We start from the raw sequence: 22,341 nt of genomic DNA on the forward strand, positions 1-22,341 counted from the left end.
AGAGAATGATACAGTATTTCCAAATAAATTTCATCCAAGAACACAATGATGACTTATGTGAAGAATAATAATTATTTGGAAAATGTCAGCCAATGCAATTAGAAGAGCCAGAAACAGAAGTGTTTATCAGACAGGAGCAAAATAAAAATGACCACTTATGAGAATTGTAACTGTAAATAAGACATCAAAAATGCATCTAAAAATCTAAAAAAAATAAAACAAATCAGTAAATGGAACAGTTTATAAAATTTAAAATTGAATCTCAAAATTTCCTAGATACATACCATAACAAATGAGAAAACACAATACTAGTCATACTAAAAGTATAAATTCCTCATAATAAATAATCAATGAGGAAATGTGGAATATTCAATAAATATTGTTGGAACAACTGGTAGATAATTTAAAAATAACAATTGCCTAGCATGCAGAAAGACCTGGGTTCGATTCCTCGGTACCATATACATAGCAAAAAGCTGGAAGTGGTGTTGTGGCTCAAGTGGCAGAGCTCTAACCTTGTGAAAAAAGTCCAAGGAGAGTGCTCAGGCCCTGAGTTCAAGCCCCACGACAGGCAGAACAGAAACCACTAAGGTTACAATTCCATAAGTCAAGTTATGAGTCAAAGTCCTTTAGTCAGTGTCACCCCTTCTTTGATACTCCATCATTTCACTCCTCCCCTCCTTCCTTCATGCTTATAATATTCTTTATAAACAGACAGAAATATTCACAAATACATTTGTATGCCATCAGAACGGGTTAGAATTTCTGAAGAGAGTATGAGGCATAGTAAATCTATCAATTATATCATATGTACAGTAAAATTTTAAAGGACATAAAGTTTGTTCTGGTTAAAAGTTCATTCCTTACTCATAATAAAATCTTCTCTTATCCAAAAGATAAGCAGCAAATCAAAATGCCTTTCTATAGTTTGATGTTTCATTTCTAGACTATTTTATGTATATTACAGAAAGAATTATCAAAGTCTATAGATTGTGTAAATATGTGCTACTATGTTGTCTACTGAAAGCATTTTGCATTCCCATTGGCAATACATGAGGAATCCAAATTCTTTAAACTCTAACTCTTGCTGTTATCTTATTATTGCATTTTGCTAGATGCAAAGCGATATTTCATTGAGGCTTTGTTGTTAAAAATTTTCTAATGATTTAAGATGAACATATTTCATGTGTTACTTAGTTACCTGTACATTTCTGAAGAAATGTCAGTTCAAAACTTTGGCGTTCATTTTGTTAGAGGAGAGAAGGCAGTACTGGGGTTGAAATTCAGAGCTTAGGCACTGTTCCTTAGTAGTTTTGCTCAAGGATGTTGCTCTACTACTCAAGCTACAGCTTTTTGGGGGTAAAAGAAGATAAGTGTCTCACAGACTTGCCTCCCAGGGAAAGTCCCACAATTGTAAGATTTCCGGCTCCTGAGAAGCTAGAATTTTAGCCACAACCTGACACTTTGCCAATTTTTAATTATGATTAATGTTCTAAACAATGTTTTGTTGACACATTACATTGAATTTATCTGGGGGCTAATATTGGAGTTTGTACTAAGGGACAACTGCTCTACTAATTCAACATCCCTCAACACTTTTGCACTCATTTTATTTTCAAGAGTCTCATATTTCTGATGTGGACTCCTACAAATCCCTAAACCTCCTACCAATGCTTCTCATATAGTTTGGATTAAAGGCATGTCCAGGGAGTACATTTTAAAATTCTTCTTATTTTAAAACTACTCTTATGAAACTTTGTATTTCAGATAGCAAAAGAAAAGTAATATTTATGTCATACCTACTGTCAGGCAGTAAATGCAAAAGAAAGGACTCTGCCCCTAGGCTCTTTGAAAAGTCCTGAATGGATTATATAAGTGGCTACTAAAATAACCACATCAAGGTCATCCACCAGTACACTTATGAAGCAAATGCAAGTTACTTGTTTGTAAACACTCTTTCAATCTATATTTGTTAGCTATATACCTGCATATCTCTTTTAAATTTAGTTTTCCAAAGAATCTTTAGGTCGTACCTATTAAATTTGAATACATTAATGTGTCACTTGGGAATTTTGTTACAATCCTGATTTTAATATCTTAATATTTCATATTAAGATATAAGATTGAGCCAGCGATTCTATAGTGGCCTTACTTTGATATTTAATGGTTCATGCTTCTATTAGGCAAAGGCTGAATATATAAACTGACTGCTAGCCTTTACATATAAAGAAATAATTTTAGGCATTAAGAAATTTTGTAATTGTACAGAGATGTCTTAGTTATTAAAACTGTTTAAGAATCCAAAGAGTGAGATGAGACGGGCACAGGTGGTTCACACCTGTAGTTCTAGCGACTCGAAGGTTGAGCTCTGAAGATCTTGGTTCAAAGTCAGCCTGAGCAGGAAAATCCTACAGATTCCTATGTCCATTCAATGACCCAAATGCTGGAAATGGTGCTCTCACTCAAAATTGTGGAGTACTAGTCTTGAGCACAGAAGTTCAGGGACAATATCTAGGCTCTGAGTTGAAGGCATAGAACTAGAATACACATTACATACCCAACCTATAACCACTTCTCCCCATCACACACACACACACACACACACACACACACACACACACACACACACACACACACAAAGAGGGGGCATGTAATAGGGGAATGGTTATCTGTACAGTGGTCTCCTAGTATACTTAGGTATCAGGGAACAGGCCCTGCTTAGCCACTACTCTGATAATTCAGTGGGCACATGTTCATGCTTGCAAATACTGTTTGGGAGGCTTAATCTGGGCACCCATGGCTCATGCCTGTATTCGTAGCTACTCAGGAGGCAGAGAAGTAAGGATAAGCTATGAAGTCAGTCCTGGTAGGGAAGTCTATGAGACTCTGACCTCTAGTCAAGCACCAGAAAACTGGAAGTGTCGCTGTGGACCAAAGTGGTAGAGTGCTAGCTAGCCTTGAGCAAAAATTGCCATGTTCAAGTCCTAGAACTAGGTGGAAAAAGCTGACTTACAGTGAGAAATAGAGGACTAGTTGAAAACTTAGCACAAATATGAACCAGTTGAGCATACACATTTTGTTCTTTTGTTACAAAACCAACATGTACTTAAAATTGGTATTCAAAATGCGGGGTGGGTGTGGGGGGGAGGGAAATGGGGACCAAGACATGAGAAAGGATATCAATGTATGTGAATTAATGCACCTTCTATCTGGCAAATACAATGTAACCCTTCTATTAATTACAATAAAAATATATGAAAAATATAGCTATTCAACATGTATCAACGTAGAAACTAGAAAACTACACTAAGTAAATAAGACCAGTTACAAAATGCAAAATTTCTGGAATAAGCATATCTATAGAAATAGATAGACTTGTCTAGACTTGGACAGAAAGGAATGGGTTGGTAAGTATAAGGTTTCCTTTCAGTGACAATAATATTGTTAAATTAAAAGTGCAAATGATTATCCAACTCCATGATTGCACTAAAACACTGAATTACATATGGTAGAACAAAATGAATTTTTTGTTTTCTTTCAAGAAAGTTGTATAAAAGGTAATGTCAACTGACAAGGTTAAATAATGGCATTGACTTGGAAGTGGGTGGAACTAGAGCAAATTATGTGGAGTAATAGAGGCCAAGACCAAAGAAAGAAAAGGTACATGGTGTCCTTGATAAGTGGATATTAGATCCAAACAATACAAAAGTAATGACTTAATACTGGGGTACTTAAGGTCATTGACATGAAGTTGGAGATATAAATATACCCATATAGACATATAAGTCTATAATGGGTTATATATTCTACAGACATATTATATAGATTGATATGTATCAATGACATACAAAGACTCAGCCTAATTTTAATTTTGTTCTTAAATGTATGTGACAGTGATTACATATAGAGATTCCATTCTTGAATACTTGTTTGTTAAACTTGTCATTTGAAATATGATGTAAAAATCAGTGTTATTAAAATCTTTTAATACAAATCATTGTACTATAAAAAGATAATGTAGAGCTGGGCTTTGATATCTAACATCTGTAATACTGGCTACTCTTGAAGCTATAACCTAAAGAATATGATTTAGAGCCAGCCTAGGTGGGAAAATATGTAAAACTCCTATCTCCAGTTAATCATCAAAAATCTAGAAGGGGAGTTGTGACTAATAAAGCACTAGTCTTGAGGAAAAAAAAAAAGGCCCTGAATATAAGCCCAAAGAACCACAAGCATACAGACAAACACAAAAGGTAATGTCAAAAAATGCAGATAAAGAAAAGAGACTAAAAGAATGATGCTCAGCCAGGAGTTTGGCCTAATGGTAGAGTGCTTGCCAAGCATCCAAGAAGACATGGGTTCGATTCCTCGGTACCACATACATAGAAATAAAAAGCTGGAAGTAGTGCTGAGGCTGAAGTGGTAGAGCTCTAGCCTTGAGAAAGTCCATGGACAGAGCTCAAGCCCAGGACTGGCAAAAAAAAAAAGAAAGAAAAAAGAATTATGCTTTACAAAGAGGCACTGGAATAACTTACTGCCATGAGCCTTAGGACAATTCAGATCTAACTGTAAAGTTTCCTTGACACATTTTAAACTATTATGTATGTGTCCAAAATTTAAACTGCTGTCAAGGGGGCTGGAAATTTTGAGTTCAATTGGAAGAAAGGAATTATAAAAAATTGTCTGAGGCTAGAGAGCATGAAAACACTTGATTATATTAATGATTAGTTCTAACATCTTGGAAAAGTGACTTGATTTTTAAAGGCTTCAGTTTTTCTCACTTGAATAAAATGGAAAGAAAATCTTGTATGAGGCCAACATCAATTCCATTTGGCACAAAAATATCAATTTAGTATTGGTTAATTTTTTTAATTCTTGAATTCCAAATAAAGTTTACAAAAGACTAAAGTATTCATGCAAATGAAGTAGACATGATACTTTCAATTATGAAACTCACAAACACCTAAAGTATCTAACTTTATCAGTAAGAGAAAAACAGAGACATACACAGAGAGACAATGAGAGAATAAGAGGGGAGAGAAAAAGAGAGACAGACACAGAGAAAGAGAGGGAGAGAGGGAAGCAGGGAAAGAGAATAAAACCATTTTATTCTTCTGTTTTTACTTTACTTGCCACTATAAAAGAAATAATGTAAAGTGAGTCACAGGATTCTTCTAAACAAAACTCTTTTCTGAAACAGTTAGATGATTTAGTTAAGAATCAACTGGAACAACATCAATTGCATCTTTGAAATAAGAAATAAATTCCCAAATAACTGGAAAGCATTTCTGAAGTAATGCTTAGATAAGTGTTTACAATTGAAAATGGGATAAGGTAGGATAGAATAAACTTAACTATGAAAATGAATTCTCCACTGCACAGGATATTTTAATAAATACACCCTCTTTAAAAAAATAAACAACTTCTACATAGATTATCTACATGCTTTGTTGTATTTTTATTAATTTGCAACTGAAACATATATAGCTACACAGGTAACTATTTCCTAATAACTATTAGATACTATTGCATATAGACTCACTCCCAAGCTCCTTGAGCTGATTCAAAACTTTGGAAGGGTAGCAGGCTACAAAATTAACCCTCAAAAATCAACTGCCTTCCTTTACGCCAACAGTGAGAGGAACGAGGAAGCAATAATCAGGAAAGCAACTCCTTTCAAAATAGCCTCAAAGAAAATAAAGTACCTAGGAATTACCTTAACTAAGAATATAAAGGACCTTTTTGATGAAAACTTTAAAACCCTAAAAAAGGAAATTAAAGCAGAACTAAGGAAATGGAAAAACCTCCCATGCTCCTAAATTGGAAGAATCAACCTCGTGAAAATGACAATCTTGCCAAGAGCTATCTACAAATTCAACGCAATACACATCAATATCCCAATGGCATTCTTTAAAGAAATAGAAGAGGCAATTCAAAATTTCATATGGAATAATAAAGACTCCGTATAGCAAAAACACTTCTTAGCAGAAAGAACAGTGCTGGAGGAACTTCAATTCCAAACTTTAGACTCTATTACAGGGCTATAATTATCAAACAGCTGGGTACTGGCACAAGAACAGGCCTGAAGACCAATGGAATTGAACTGAAGACCCAGATATTAAACCACAGACCTATGGCCACCTAATCTTTGACAAGGGAGCCAAAAAAATAGAATGGAAGAAAGATAGCCTCTTCAACAAGTGGTGCTGGCAGAACTGGTTAAGCTCCTGCAGAAAACTAAAGTTGGATCCTTCTTTGTCACCCTGCACTAGAATTAACTCCAAATGGATCAAAGACCTGGAGGTAAAAGCCGACACACTGAAAACTTTACAAGAAGGAATAGGAGATACACTAGGTCTCCTTGGCACAGGTCGAAACTTTCTTAATAAGGACCAAGAATCACAACAACTCAGAGAAAGGCTGGATAAGTGGGACTGCATTAAACTGCAGAGCTTTTGTATGGAAAAGGACAAAGCTAGTAAATTAATTAGGAAGCCTACAGAGTGGGAGAAGATCTTCACCAACCAAACAACGGACAAAGGCCTCATATCTAAAATATATCAACAACTCAAAAAATTGAATCACTCCAAAACTAATCTCCAAAGTAACAACCATCCCATTAAAAAATGGGCCAGAGACTTAAAGAGAGTCTTCTCTGAAGAAGAAACAAAAATGGCCTATAGACACATGAAGAAATGCTCAACATCTCTGGTCATAAAAGAAATGTAAATCAAAACAACTCTAAGATTCCACCTCACTCCAGTTAGAATGGCCAGGATCAGGAAAATGAATAATAACAGATGCTGGAGGGGATGTGGCCAGGAGGGATCACTACTACACTGTTGGTGGGAGTGCAAACTCCTTCAACCACTATGGAAAGCAGTGTGGCAGTGCCTCAAAAGGCTAAACATAGACCTCCCCTATGACCCAGCAATTCCACTACTTGGCATTTACCCAATCATCCAGAAACAAGGGCATACTAAATCCACCAGCACAGCAATGTTCATTGCAGCACTATTCACCATAGCAAAGATATGGAACCAACTTAGATGTCCCTCAGTTGATGAGTGGATCAACAAGTTGTGGTGTTTGTACACAATGGAATTCTATGCTGCTGTCAGAAAGAATGACATTGCCCCATTTGTTAGGAAATGGAAAGACTTAGAAAAAATCCTATTAAGTGAAGTAAGCCAGACTCAAAGGAACTTAGGCTCAATGGTTTCCCTCGTTCGTCATAATCAGTAGAAACCTTGGGCTCTACTAGCAGAGATCTGCAATAGAGCAAAATCTTGATACATAAGGCCATATAGTATGAAGCTAATTGAAAGGACCTCCAGGATATTGAAACAAAAGCCATATAACGAATGATTGTTGTCCTTAATGTACTATGTTATCTCTCATCTCCTTTCCTGTCCCTTGGGTATCTCATATTGTTACAGTATCTCACTTTGTTATCTGATATATTGAATTTATTTGTATTTGGTTATTTGAAATTTGATAGGGAAGGGAGAAAACCAAGACGGGTGAGGGGTTGGGGGGGAGGGAAATGGGTACCAAGACATGTGAAAGGGTATCAATGTATGTGAATTAATGCACCTTCTATCTGGCAAATATCATGTAACCCTTTTATTAATTACAATAAAAAATAAAAATTAAAAAAAAGAAAAGCCAATGGGACAAAATTTTTTTGCAAATCCTGGGCTTGGGATCAGGGTCTGAGCACTGTCCTTGTGCTTTCTCAAGGCTAGAGCCCTACCACTTGAACTACAGCACCACTTCAGGCTTTTTCCTATGTATGTGGTACCAAAGAATCAAACTTGTGTCTTCGTGCATGCTAGACAAGTACTCTACCACTTGGTCCAATTCCCGGCCCCCAGTGTGACAAATTTTTTAACTGAGTTGTAGGATTGCAAAAGTATTTTACATTTGATATATGTATGTGTGTATATGATGTTTGAGATGTATTTTCAGAATTGTATATGATGCATTTGCTTTAGCTGTATGTGTTATAACTTTAGATTTTAAAAATCCTTTATTTATTTATTTTGTTTTTGGTCATGGAGCTTGAACTCTGGGCCTTGATCTTCAGCTCAAGGCTATCGCCTCTAGGATTTTTAAATGGGGAAGCTTTAAAAGCATGAACATATTCAATTTTCGAAGACATAATAAGCAGAGAAAAAAACTTTTCAGTTTGCCCATTAATTTTCCATTGGATACAATTTCCCACTCCCCCTTTATTATGCAGCTTCCCACACTCATCTACTGAGGTGCTTGCCACTCTGGAAAGTAGTATGGAGATTCCTCAAAAAACATAGACTGACATAAACCTTCTCTATGACCAGCAATTATTGATAAATAATGTTTCAATAACATGATTGTACTGGTAGCGTTAGTGTGATCTTGCTGTGTTCAGTTAGATAAACTATCCATTTTAATCTTAGCTTTCTGGACATGATTTAGGTGTGTGTGTGTGTGTGTGTGTGTGTGTGTGTGTGTGTGTGTGTGTTTGTGTTCAGAATACATCTCCATTGCAGTAATAAATTCAAAAGTCACTAGGGAGTATTTTTATACATATACCACTGCAAAATTGAAGTAAGATGAACATCCAGGCCACGCATTTATTGTCTGAATAACCCTATGGTAGTCATTTAAGTTAAGGGATTCTTAGTGTCCTCACTTTTAAAGTTAGATAGTTAATAATAGCCCCCTTCTGGGAGAAGCAAAGGTGCACTATCAAATTTCAGTTATTACTTTATATTTCCCATGCCTGAGAGTGTGGAGTCATGTCCACCAGTGAACCCAAGGCTAAGAGGAAGGTTTGACGCATTCTTATTGATTGCTGAATGAATCTTGGGCCTTGCATACTGCTTTATATGCAGGCAAATTAATGGATGGATAATCAGTCAGAGAGACATATCAGGGACCGAGACAACCAATATTTTCTTCCTTTTCAAAGCTCAGTAAATTTAAGTCAGTCTCAAGTTGTAGTCAGCATGCCAAGGAATTCGCAGCACAAATATTCCTCGGTTATTGAAGGAGACAGCCACCTAGTCAGTGTAAATTTTACCATAAAATTGCTTAGTAGAATTCACAATTATGGGAGGACAAACACTGGAGACACTAATGAAGGGTCTGAATTTGATATGTGGAGACAAAGGGGCTGGTCAGCCTGAACATCACTATTGTTTCACAGAGAAAGATGGGCAGGAAAAGACAGCAACTGCCTTTGGAAGGAAACTTCCCAGATCCACACACTATCCCTTCTAACCCCGTCAGATAGAACATCCTGAAATCAATGCTGATGCCTTTGATTTAATAAGAAAATGTTATATGGACACTTTATCCCATTGCAGACTCAGAACTGTTTAACTCTCCCAGCTGGTGTGCTCCTGAAGACTTTTAGTTTTCTGTTTATTGATCTGGTAGTGCTGTTTGCAGTTTGTTCAGTGGCTATTACAGTGTCTCATCTCAGTAGACAGGCTCAGTCCTTGGGCCTGTTTGACTATCTCTAATATAATGATTTCAATTATTACTATTAATGGTTCAAATCCCTTCTTCACAATGTCATCCCCACAAACTTAGAGCAAACCCTAACTTTTCCATGGAATACTAGTTCCCCAGAGTAGTTTTATTATCTTCGGAGTGTGAGTTGTTAAGACTGCCGGGGGAGGTCTGGAACTTAAGTCTGAAACCTATGTTTACTGCTTTAACACACACACACACATACACACACACACACACACACACACACACACATACACAAGCACACATATTTGATACACTAGGCACAGTAAGAGATTTTAAACAACAAATAGAAACTAATAATAAATTAGAATATATATAACAATATGCTATTAACAAAAAATTCCCGTCATGAATTATTCATTTCTAGAATTTTCCATGTTTTATAACAATTATCAACAGTACATAACAAAAGGTGCAAGAAAATAAAATAATTATAAAGGAAGTTATGATACAATTAATAATCATTTCCACTTCAAAATTTGGATAACATGAGAAAAATCAACATGTCAGTTTTGGGGTTTTTTTCAATGTGAATTTAAGAATTGAAATATTGCAGGTCTATTTTTCTTACAACTAATAGTTTTGAAAGAATTACTTTTAAAACTTTTTGCCTTATGAAGATGATGATTTTACATAGCCTTTGGATGCTGTTTCTTTTATTACTTGATCAGTAATTTAATTGATCCATTATGTAAAAAGAGAATAAAGGGTAATGCATCTAAACCTGTTTCATGATGGACTATAAAAGTCATTGAACATTACAACTCAGTTAATGAGAGAAGTTGGAAAACCTATATAGAAATATAGGACAAGAGTAGAGGCCTACTTGAAATCATTTTAATGGTTTGCCTTGAAGCTAGTACAATCAATATACTTCCTCTGTTCTATGACTTACAAAGCAAGACAACAAAGCTATTTGAAAAGGAGATGAAGAGACTAACCTCTTAAACTTCTTGCTCTTGGCCTCAATGTAATTCTATCACTCACACATATAATTAGCTCAACATTAGACAAAAAAAATAAAAGATTTGGTTTTCAGACACAAACTTTGTTATTTTCCTGGCAGTTAAGGTTGGATATCTTTCAGGGAAACTTGATGGCATCTTTATCAGTTCTTCCACATGGATTTTTAGTGATTACTGCTCCATTTACTTTATCACTAGCCTCAGGGCTTTTTTTTTTTCTTTTTTGAGAGGAGACTGATACTGTTTCATTTAGTGAAACTAATGAAATTTTCTACTTCCTCATAAGTAAAGCAAACACACTTATATTTAGAGTGAGGTTGTTTCCTAGGAAACATAATAAGAAGCAAAAATAATATGACAGGAGTTGGATGAAATATATTTCATATGTTTTTGTGTATAGTTCTATGTGCAGCTCTGGTTGTTTACAGTGAGTGTATGTTTATGATATGTTAGTGGAAAATACAATTTGCATTTAATAATGATGTAGGAGTTCTTTTACATTATTGAGCTATGGATTATTATTACAACTGAGGTAGTATGAAAATGATGGGATTTTGAGTAAAATGAACAGTATCCTAGACATGGATCTTTTTCTCAATAGCTATAGAAGAGCTTTTCTTTTACATTCTAAAACTGACAATAAAAAATCTGCTTTATGAAGATTTGTGGAATTAATCAGTCTCATAGTAGTTTCAATAAAATTTATATTTTCATGATTAAGATTAAAAACTGTCTGCTGTCTGATGAATTGATTTTAGTATTCTGTATCTATATATATTCATTTGAATTGGGGAAGTAAAGGGGAACATCAAAATGGTAAGACAAAGGACAAATGTGACAGCAATACTCACAAGAAAATACGCTGGAAATGAAATTTACACCTTGGTTTGGAGGGGCCTGATTAGAGATGGAAAGTGGGAGAAAAACTAGGGAGAGTATAACAATGTTCAAGAAGAAATGTACTCATTATCTTACATAGCTGTACATCACCTTGGCAATAAAATTAAATTGAAAAAATAAATAAAACAGTTCACTTTTCCTCCACCTCACTTCATTTTCATGTCTCTTTCTCCATTTCATTCTATTTTGGTTAGTTTTGATTCATTCATGTCCCTCAGTAGAGCTAGCTTTTTCAGTCTTCAGGGCCTTTGCATTTACTATTCTCAATCCTAAAATGTTCTTTCCCTATTTCATTGCTGTCATTTTCACTTCATCTAGGTCTTTGTTGTAAAATCACTTTCTTTCAGAGTCTCCAATGTATAGCTTATGTAAAATAAAACATTTTACACTATTTTATCATTTTCATAATTCTCATTACCAATGAATATTATCTAATATTTTTCTTTATTGTCTTAAAATTAAACTTCACAAAATGTGAGTTCTTCTTCCTGTTCTCACTACTGCTACCCCAGCAATTTCAGCAGTATCTGGTGCATATTTTTGCTTGATAAATATTTTGTTTAAGGAACACATGAGAAGATGATTGAATGAATTATTTTTCCTTAGTCTTTAATCTGTATAAAACATTTTTCAGTGTGCTTTATATGGACCACTTTATTTGAAATATACCAAGGGATCAAGCCAGAAATTCACCCTCTTGAGACACAGCCCTCATCCACTCAAATTATTTTCTAAATGAAGAAATAAGATGTTGAGTTCAATTAATTTCCCCAAAGCTAATATAGTAAGTTGTAGAAACTGTGCTGCTTTATCCAGGAACATAATCTCTTAATCATTACTATAAAGCAGCTCTTATCCATCCATCTTTATATTAACTCCTGTTCAATTACATTGCAACAAAAATATATAATTAATTTATCTAGCTAAGTTTTACTATGGAAAATACTGAACATGTTCAGTGGTTAAAAACTGGATCAGAGGCTGGGAATTCAGCCTAGTGGTAGAGTGCTTGTCTAACATGCATGAAGACCCGGGTTTGATTCCTCAGTACCACATACATAGAAAAAGCCGTGGTGACATAGCTCAATTGATAGAACTCTAGCTTTGAGAAAGTCCAAGGACAGTGCTCAGGCCCTGAATTCAATGCCCAGGGCTGGCAAAAAATAAAAATAAATAAATAAAACTGGACTAGAACCAAAACCAGTGTGCTAATTAAAGTACGTGATACACATACATACATGAATATATACACAAACACTCATACATATGCATAAAATAAATATATATGAGTATAAATTTGTATTTACATATGTATATATGTATGTATATATACATAAATACATTTTTGTTGAAATATCACAATGAAACCTTTTTATACAATTAATATACACTGATAAATATTTTTTCAGTAAACGTGGAGAGGGGTTGAAAGACCTAAGTCATCATGTTTTGACAGGTGACTAGCACATGACTTACCTCTAGGTGCCTATCTGTCACAGCAATGCGCAAGGCGGTGAGGCCACCATATCCAACCTGCTGTATATTGGCTCCTCTGTGAAGCAGGGAAGTGATCAGTTCTTCGTTGTGCTGTAAGGAAACATACCATTACTTTTACTCTTCTACTAACAGTAGGTGTATTGATTCCTCCCTAGTGGCAGCCAGTTTAGGTGCTCAAAGACAATCTGAGTGTCCAAGCACCAATGGCTCATGGCTATAATCCTAGATACTTGGGAGACTGAGATCTAAGGATCACAGTTCAAAGTCAGACAAGAAACAAAAGTCCTTGACACTTTTATCTCCAATCAACCACCAGAAAACTGCACTGTGGCTCAAGTGGTAGAAAACGAGCCTTGGGAGAAGTGCTCAGGGAAAGGGCCCAGAGTTCAAGCCTTATGACCAACTTGTTTCCTCAAAAAATAAAGAAAGAAAAAAGACAAGCCGAGTGTAATTTCTGGCATAAAAATCCACTGGATGCCCTACCTCTAATTATCACCGTGTGGAAATGTACAACCAAATGAGAGAACTGTTCCAGGCCAGTCAATCTTCTGCTGTTTGGCTATGAAAACAGACCAGAAATTTGCTTTCAGGAAGGCTCTTGGGAACTAAAGTTAATCTTATAGGTAGATCACACCGATAAATATGACTTCTCTGGCAACTAAAATTAACCTCCAGGAAATTAAGAGGCGATAGAAACAGTGGCAAGTTTAATTTTCATCCTTTTTTATTTTTAGAGATGAAAGAAAAATACTTCTATGAAGAAAATATAAATGAACAATTGTTGATGCTAAAGAAATTGCAGCTTACTGAATGATTTATGTTACAAGCAATAACATAGACATATAAGTAATGAATCAATAGGATTTTACAAATCAGAACCTTCTAAAGGGTGATGTGGTAAGCCATATATTCACTAAACTTCAGATTAGAATGTAATTGCAAAAATCTCCACGTTTAACCTTCTGTAAATGAGTACTGAAATTACAACTTCCTTAATACAGCCTTGTCATCACACCAAGTGATTAGAAAATAAAATATTTAACTGGGTGTGCTTGTTTATACTCATAATCCTAACTACTCTGGAAGTAGAAATCAGAAGAGCTGTCTTTGAAGTTATCTGGGAAAGAAGTTAGTGAGACATACCTCCATCTCAAAAAATAAAATAAAATAAAATATATGACAATATTACTAGCTACATGGAAGAAGGTAAAATGATTGGGGTTTGATGCCAGCCCTGGTCAGAAGTACATTACGTGATCTGAAACGTAACTAAAGCATAATGGGCTGGGGAGTATCTCAAATGACAGAGGACCAGTCTAGCAAGATTAAGACCCTGACCACACAATAAAAGAGGAATGAAAATAAAATCTCTGGGAGAAATTATTGCATTTGTAAATTACAGTTTTCTTAAAATACAAAATATGAAAGATTCTATTATTTAAAAAATTTATTTATTTATTTTGTAATACTAAGGATTGAATTCAGTGCCTTGTACTTTCTAGGCAGGTGTTCTACCACATAAGCCAAATCTCTAGCTCCTGATCTAGAAAGAAAAAAACAATTTTGAAGCTGGATAGCTCCCATTTGTAATCTGAACTATTCAAGAGGCTGAGAACAGTCTGGGCACAAAGTCCATGAGATTCTTATCTTCAATTAACCACAAAGAAACCTGGAAGTGGAGCTGAGGCTCAAGTGTAGAGCATTAACCTTGAGCACAAAAGCTCAAGGAGAGCACCCAGGCTCTGAATTCAAGCCCCAATATCAGCACAAAAATAATTAAATATATAAATAAAGCTTTATTATAGAGTTTAAAATACCAAGAATTAATGTTCTAATTCCCACATTTTCCCCTCTATTTGTCATACCTACAATGTGAAATAACGATTTGATCTTCAGTCTTTGCTATTTTAATGTTTTGTCTGCTTAATTACGAAATTTAGGTTTTTCTTAATTCTGAATAAAAACATACATGTAATTTTTTCCACTGAAAGAACTTGATTTTTTTATCCTGACTTTCTAAACTTCTGGAAAAAATATAGATCCTACAATCATTTGTTTCATTTCTATAATCCTTCATTCTTTAGGTTTATAATGTAATTGCAACTGTGTTGGACATTATTTCTTCCAGATTATTCCCCATGAGGGCAGGTTTCTTTCCCTTTCTACTTTGCTTGCCATGATCAAGAGAAATCATGGTAACTTTTTCTTCCATCTGAGGCCCTTAAAAGCTTACCATTCTTCCAAAACAACCTTGTCAGTTTCAGAAATCAAATGTGTTTCCTTAAGATCACTCTATGCCTTTCTATAGTTGAATAATCTGTCCCCTTGAAATCTTTTCATATAAATAAACCCTTCCATTTAAATAAAATCATGTCTTCCTAGTGTTTGATCATCTTTTCTGTATTTTGTCTTTCTCTAAAATCGCACTTGGAAGTTCCACATTAAACCATGTTCTCATTCTAATTATCACCTTTGGTAACTGTGTGATCTGAAAACTGTCTTTGGTCCTGTTTTCTCTGCTAAATCTGGCTCCATATATTTTGCTTTCAGTGATATCTTAAGTTCTAAATTACCCTGTGAGTTCCATTGATATTTTTTCAATCTGATCTGGTGCCAGACAACTTTTCCACTTTACAATAAATCTTTTACATATTAAACAATTATTCTCTGAGCATTTATAACCTGTCAAACTGCTTTGAGCAGTTGTAGATAATGGTTTGATTAAGACAAACAAATCCCTGCCTAGACTTTACTAGCTATATGTGAACAGAGAAGCAGAAAAAAAATAAAACACAGAAGCATAAAGTATCAATGCCTATAAGATAAAACAGGCAAATCATTAATTGGTTAATTTAAGTGATTAGGGAAAACTTCACTTACATGACATTTTGGATAAATAGCAAATGCTGAAAAGGAGAAATCCTAGCGACGATTTAAAAGATAATCACTAATAGCTACTATAATGTTCTAAGATGTTCTGTCCAGAAACAAGAACAGTGTTTAATCCATGGTTAAAAACAAGAAAGAAATATTAGGATGAGTTCTGAGATGTCTGAACTTTTTAGGGCTTTGAAACCATAAACTTTATATGAAAAGAAATGATAAAGGAAAGGATTAGGAAGAAATACAATGTTTTATTTTCACATGTTAAATCTGAGATGCATATGATGCAAGATACGATTTGACGTTCCTAGAATTAACCTCCTTATTTCAAATTCCAGCTCTGCCAATAACCATGCAAATTTATTCAGGCTCATTTACATATACAGCGAATTATATGAACCTGGTGTAATAAAACTCAATTGAAATCATTATTGGTGTGCATAGGTATCATGCTCAATTTAACCTTCAGTGGAAACTTCCAAATAATATAGTTATTTGATGTCACCATTTCTTCTCTTTTCCTTTATCTTCTTTCCACAACTGCACTTTATCTACTTTCTTTCTTTTAGAATACCCTTCATCATACTGGAAGCTAGGCAATATCTAGAAATCTAACTGTAGATAGGCTGACAGAAAAACAAAACCATAAAACAAAAAAAATCAAGGAGTCCACACTAACTTCATAAATAATCTTTAATTTGGGATGAGACACTTTTCCACAATAAATGGAGAGAAACTTAGAGAAAAGTGGAGAAAGTTATTTTGATCTTAAAGTCATTTTTAAAAGTATAAGTAAATAATGTGTTTGGGGAAATTTAAGTGTTAAAAATAACACAATATTTTTAAGACAAGTGATAAATTGTACAGTCACAACATTAAAAGTGACAAATTATTTGTATATTTAACATGTACATAACTCATAAATCAATAGAAACATGAATATTCTCTTGTTAAACAAACACTTGTTAATAAACATCTACCCTATGACAGTACTGTATTAAGCTAAATTAAAATAAACATAATAACACATGAAATATTTATCTATCATGCAGACCTTAGTAAACACACTTCATCCTTTCCTTTACTGCCTTTATAATTTCTCTTTATTTAGTCAACATTTGTCAAATGCAAGAGCAAACATATGATTTATTTAGAACAGGCAAATGGGTTTTGCTAAAAGTAACAAAGTATCTTTCACATCTTTGTTGAATTTCTCATGTTTGAACTCTGATTGATATAAATATGTTACAGAAACTATCAAGACAGAACTTTTATTTTCCCTAGCTATGCTAAAGAGAAAAATAAAACAATCATGGCTACTTATAAATCATTTATTATGGTCCAATTCCATGTAAATTATTTTATCTACATCACCTCCTATAAGTTTCATAATTCTTCTGTGAGAAAAAAATATATATCGTCCCTATCCTGTAGCTGATTGGATGGAAGCTCAATAAATTTAAAGTACTTATTGAATCTTAATAGTTTTCAAGTGCTAGAGCTGAGCCACATGTCTGACTTTTTGTGGTAATTCAGCTTTTCTTGATTTAGTCTCACAGAAACTCGACAGGTTGTTCTTTTGTTTTGTACAAATGGCAAACTCTCAAATGTGTCTCCACAGAAAATCATCACTAATACAAAAAAAAAAGTTAAGGGCAAAACGGAGATACATTAGGCCATAAAGGATGAGGCTAAATGAAAGGACCTCCAGGATATGGAAACAAGAGCCATACGATGTGTGATTGTTGTTATTAATATACTATGTTATTTCTCATCTCTTTTGCTGTCCCTTGGCTATCTCATATTGTTATGATATCTTACCGTGTTATCTGGTATATTGTACATATGTTTATTTGTTTATTTGAAATAGGATAGGGAATGGGGAAAAACAAGATGTGGGGAGGGAAGGGGGAACAAAAACATAAGAAGGGGTATCAATGTCAAGTAATGCACCTTCTATCCGGTGAGTATAATGTAACCCTTCTATTAACTACAATAAAAAAATACAAAAGAAAAAGTCAACAATTTGGTGTTCACCGACTAGAAAGGACTTAATATAAAATACAACCATTAGGCAAATTTTGAGTGTTACATAAATGATCTCATTAATTTCTTGCACTTTATGGTATAGAAAATAGACATGTTTGAGGCTGAAAGTTTTGGGGTAGTTGCTAGCTAAATTATAGCATCATTATTTAATAAAACACAGAAACATAATGTGGGAACCATGAGCATTCTGTAAAGTATTCATGTATTCAGTACTTTTTTAACAAATGAAACTATCTACAGAAAAATATAGACCATATAAAAAATAGTCCAAATAAATCCTTGAAGAAAAAGACTTTGTAAGAGAATGGACTTCCCAAATATATGCAAAAATAAAAATAAAAACATTTGGTGGTGGAAGAAACTCCAACTTTGTGTGTGTGTGTGTGTGTGTGTGTGTGTGTGTGTGTGTGTGTGTGTGTGTGTGTATGCATGCTGATCCTGGAGCTTGAGTTCAGGGCCTGGGAACTATCCCTCAGCTTCTATTTTTACTCAAAGCTAGAGTTATACCAGTTGAGCCACAGGTTGATTTCTAGCTTTTTTTTAAAATAGTTCTTTGGATATAAAAAGCCTGAGCTGGCTTTGAACAATGATCCTCAGATCTGTGTCCTGAGTAGCTAGGATAACAGGCATGGACAACCAGCATTCACTGCAACTTCAGCTTTTTTTTTTTTTTTTTAACCCACAAAACTCTAATAAAATGGTGTGTAATATCCTGCCTGTTGTTATTTCCATGGTTGTTTCTATAGATAATGCAACAGTAATTTGCCACTCTATAAGACTGAGATTTCTACCATATTCCATGTATTTTAAAAATCATTTTAATTCAGTATGAAAATGAGCTAAATTTTTTTATTTCTAACAATACACTTTTTTCTGTTGTGGAAACTATATTTCGTATGGAGATATTTTTTTCTTGCCAGGCCTGGGTCTTGAACCCAGGGCCTAGGAGCTGTCCTTGGGCTTTTCTCATGATTAGTGCTCTACCACTTGAGCCACAGCATCAGTTCCAACCTTCTTTCTGTTTATGTGCTACTGAGGAATCAAATCCAGGGCTTCGTGCATGCTAGGTAAGCACTCTACCACTTGGTCACGCTCCCACCCTCTTCTGATGATATTAAAATGTGGTAATTACTCATTTACATACTTCCCTTTAAGATGTGAATTCTATACTCCTTTATTTGGAATTTAGATCAATTACCATTAATGAAGGATAGCAATGTAAATTTTTGTGTTTTTTTCCCCAAAGTTAGGAAATAGAATAACACATACTTTCCTACTTGTTTTTTTTTTAAAAGTTACTCTCAGAAACCCTGGCTTTCATATCAGAAAGCCAATTAATCTCAAGACACCTTATTGGAAGGAAATCCAAACTACATTGGGAGGTATCTAACACATGAAGTTTTCCCAATTAACTAGCCTAGCAAACATCACCCTGAAAGCCATCCAAGCCCAGTTATAATTGTGTGAAGGCTCCAGAGGATCCTAATATCCTCAGTAATAGAACTTGGGTCAACTATTCACATCTTCTTACTTAAGACTCTCAATATTACTATTAAACTATCTTACTACATCCTGTCAGAACTTTTATGTGAAAGTTGAAATAAATACAAGGGTTGTTGTGTTAGAAGATGGAATAGTTGTTGTGTTAGAAGACTAAAGCTGTGGGTAGTTGATTAGGTCTTTGTAGAAAACCATAATACTTCAAAGCAGGAAAATGTAAAGAATGTATGACAATATAACACCCAATAATGAATACTATCACATAATCAATGTTATCACTGATGTGCATGTTTTGTCCTTCATTCTTTCCTCATGTACCTTAATACATCTATAATGAATACAAAATAGCACAGCCAGACAAGCCTGTATTTGCATACTGATGGCCATGTCCTCCAAATGGGACATGTTTCTTGACATCTTGAATTGTGGTGGGACCAAATCTCATTTAGTTAGGAGGATGAAAGCAAATAATGCTGCAGTCGTTAGCTACTATACTTGATCCATGTTCGTACAATCAATTATTATATACAATTTTGATAACACAGGGTATAGAGTTTGAAAATCAGCCATTTCCATTTATTAAGATGATGAGCATTTTCTCTGGAGTGGCAGACCTAGAAACATCACTCAGATCTCCTTTCAAGAAGAGTATCAGAAGAGAGGCAGGCTAACACTTTCTTATGTAGAACTTTGTCATTGCAGTATCAAATCAATGGTCATCCCTTCCTAAAGCAAGCAGTGGGCAATGACTAGCAAGTTTTAAATAAAAATCCTGCTAATCTCGTCCAATGTAGCATCAGGTTTGCCATCTTGCCCAATATACCTTGAAACATCTACAGTTCTTCATCTATAAGATTTCAAAATGAAGGGATGATATATGATATTTGGAGGGGTTGTGGGGCATGAATTCTGGGCCTGGGCCTGGGCACTGTCCTCGAACTCTTCAGCTCAACACTAGTGCTATACCACATTGAACCATACTGTCACTTTCAGTTTTCTGATGGTTATACAAGTCTTATGGATTTTTGTGCCCAGGCTGGGTTTGAACTTTAATCCTCAGATCTCAGCTTTCTGAGTAGCTAGGATTACAGACATGAGACACTGGTGCCCTGCTCATTGTGAAATATTTTATCCATATCTAAACTTCACTAAAATACCATAGAAAGTCCCCAGATAGCAACAAATCTGGCTTAGATATGACTGAGATTTTGAATATGGAAATAATATAAATGCAAGAAAGCATTTTAATACCGTTTACTCCAAATATTTTTTACTTTTGCAATACAACTTTGCCAACACAATAATTGCTATGTTCTGACTCTATAAGAAAAAATATTGATAAGCAGTTTTGCATCCTTTGAAGACTATTGAGGTTTCTTTTAGGACAAGGAATTATGTAGCACTTCCATGTGAAAATGTATTTAGTTCCAGGCATTAAAACTTCATGGACTATAGCTGTTTCATGCACCAGATGTATCTCCAATGAAAGGATCTATTAATCAGCACAATTTTATAACAAAAAATAATCACAGTAGTTTAATTCAATTAATGAAACTGTTATGATTATATTTTCCCAATAGATATCAGTTTTTAAGGGCCTTACCTTGAAAAAATACTTGTCTTTACTTGAAATTCAGAAAACTGAGAGGGAAAGTAGAGAAGGAACACAATTTATTCAAGATGCCTGTAGTCTTTCAGGATAATAAATTAATTCACATTTAACCTATTTATTTCTGTTGACATATTTATTATTGCACACTGAAATTGTTCTAAATGCTTAGAACAAAATGATGAATAACTTTAATCTGATCTCTTGACAAAACATTGCTCATAATTTTTATTGGTGATTACAAAGAACCTCCAAGAGATTTCAGATATATGATTTAGTCTATAGAGTATCAATAAACAAAAACTTGGAGAAATGACTAAGATTTAATTAATTATGAGTGTCTGAAATGTTGGCAATATTGGTCCTATATTTTCACAAGAAAAAGACTAGCTTGAATTGAATGGCAGTTGCTTCATTCCTAGGGTACATAATTCTCTAAGTTGCAAGTCTCTACCAATTCCTCTTGGATCAAAGACACATGAAGCCTAAGCATTTGGTTTCATCATTGTCTGTCATATTATCTCATGCCTCTGCTTATTTATTGATGCCACCTGTCTCATGTCTGGATACATGAGACTGTGATCCTTAATCTTAATGGGATAGAGAAATGCAAGTAAGGAGTAAAATACAATACTATATACAGTCTGGAAATGTAGGTGCTGGATGCTAAAAGAGTACAATGGAGAAATACGCAAAACAGACATAAGAAGAGTCAGAAAAGATTCTCTAGGAAACAGTGGTACTTAATGAAAAATTCAAAAATGTCACGATATTGTTGTTTCATTACAATTTGTTACTTTAAAAATTAAGAAATCTATGTTTATGGAGAAGAAATGTGGGTATAAATACTGTATCAGTTTATTTATTTCATATATTTTTATTGTAATTAATAGAAGGGTTACATGATATTTGCCAGATAGAAGGTGCATTAATTCACATACATTGATACCCTTTCACATGTCTTCTACTGATTATGACAAAACTTTACCTCTTTGCAGATGGCATGATCCTCTATTCAAAGAATCCTTTAGACTCTACTCCTAAGCTCCTGAGCTCATTCAAAACTTTAGAAGGGTAGCAGGGTATAAAATTAACCCTCAAAAATCAACTACCTTCCTCTATGCCAACAGTGAGAGGACCGAGGCAACAATCAGGAAAGCAACTCCTTTTGCAATAGCCTAAAAGAAAATAAAGTACCTAGGAATTACCTTAACTAAGAATGTAAAGGACCTTTTTGATGAAAACTTTAAAATCCTAAAAAACGAAATTAAAGCAGAACTGAGGAAATGGAAAAACCTCCCATGCTCCTAAATTGGAAGAACCAATATTGTGAAAATGACAGTCTTGCCAAGGGCTATCTACAAATTCAACGCAATACCCATCAATATCCCAATGTCATTCTTTAAAGAAATA

General features: G+C 34.4%; 1 protein-coding gene across 1 annotated transcript in view; it reads right to left on the reverse strand.

Moving 5' to 3' along the window:
* The window catches only part of Tnni3k (TNNI3 interacting kinase), a 262,734-nt gene that overhangs the window by 202,677 nt on the left and 37,716 nt on the right, over positions 1-22,341 (reverse strand). The window contains 1 exon segment of the mRNA XM_090333972.1: positions 12,867-12,977. Within this exon segment, the coding sequence (XP_090190098.1) occupies positions 12,867-12,977 (111 nt within the window).

The sequence above is a fragment of the Megascapheus bottae genome, chromosome 6, assembly GCF_031878675.1.
Source record: "Megascapheus bottae isolate mThoBot1 chromosome 6, mThoBot2.hap1, whole genome shotgun sequence".
In the NCBI taxonomy this organism is placed as follows: domain Eukaryota; kingdom Metazoa; phylum Chordata; class Mammalia; order Rodentia; family Geomyidae; genus Megascapheus; species Megascapheus bottae.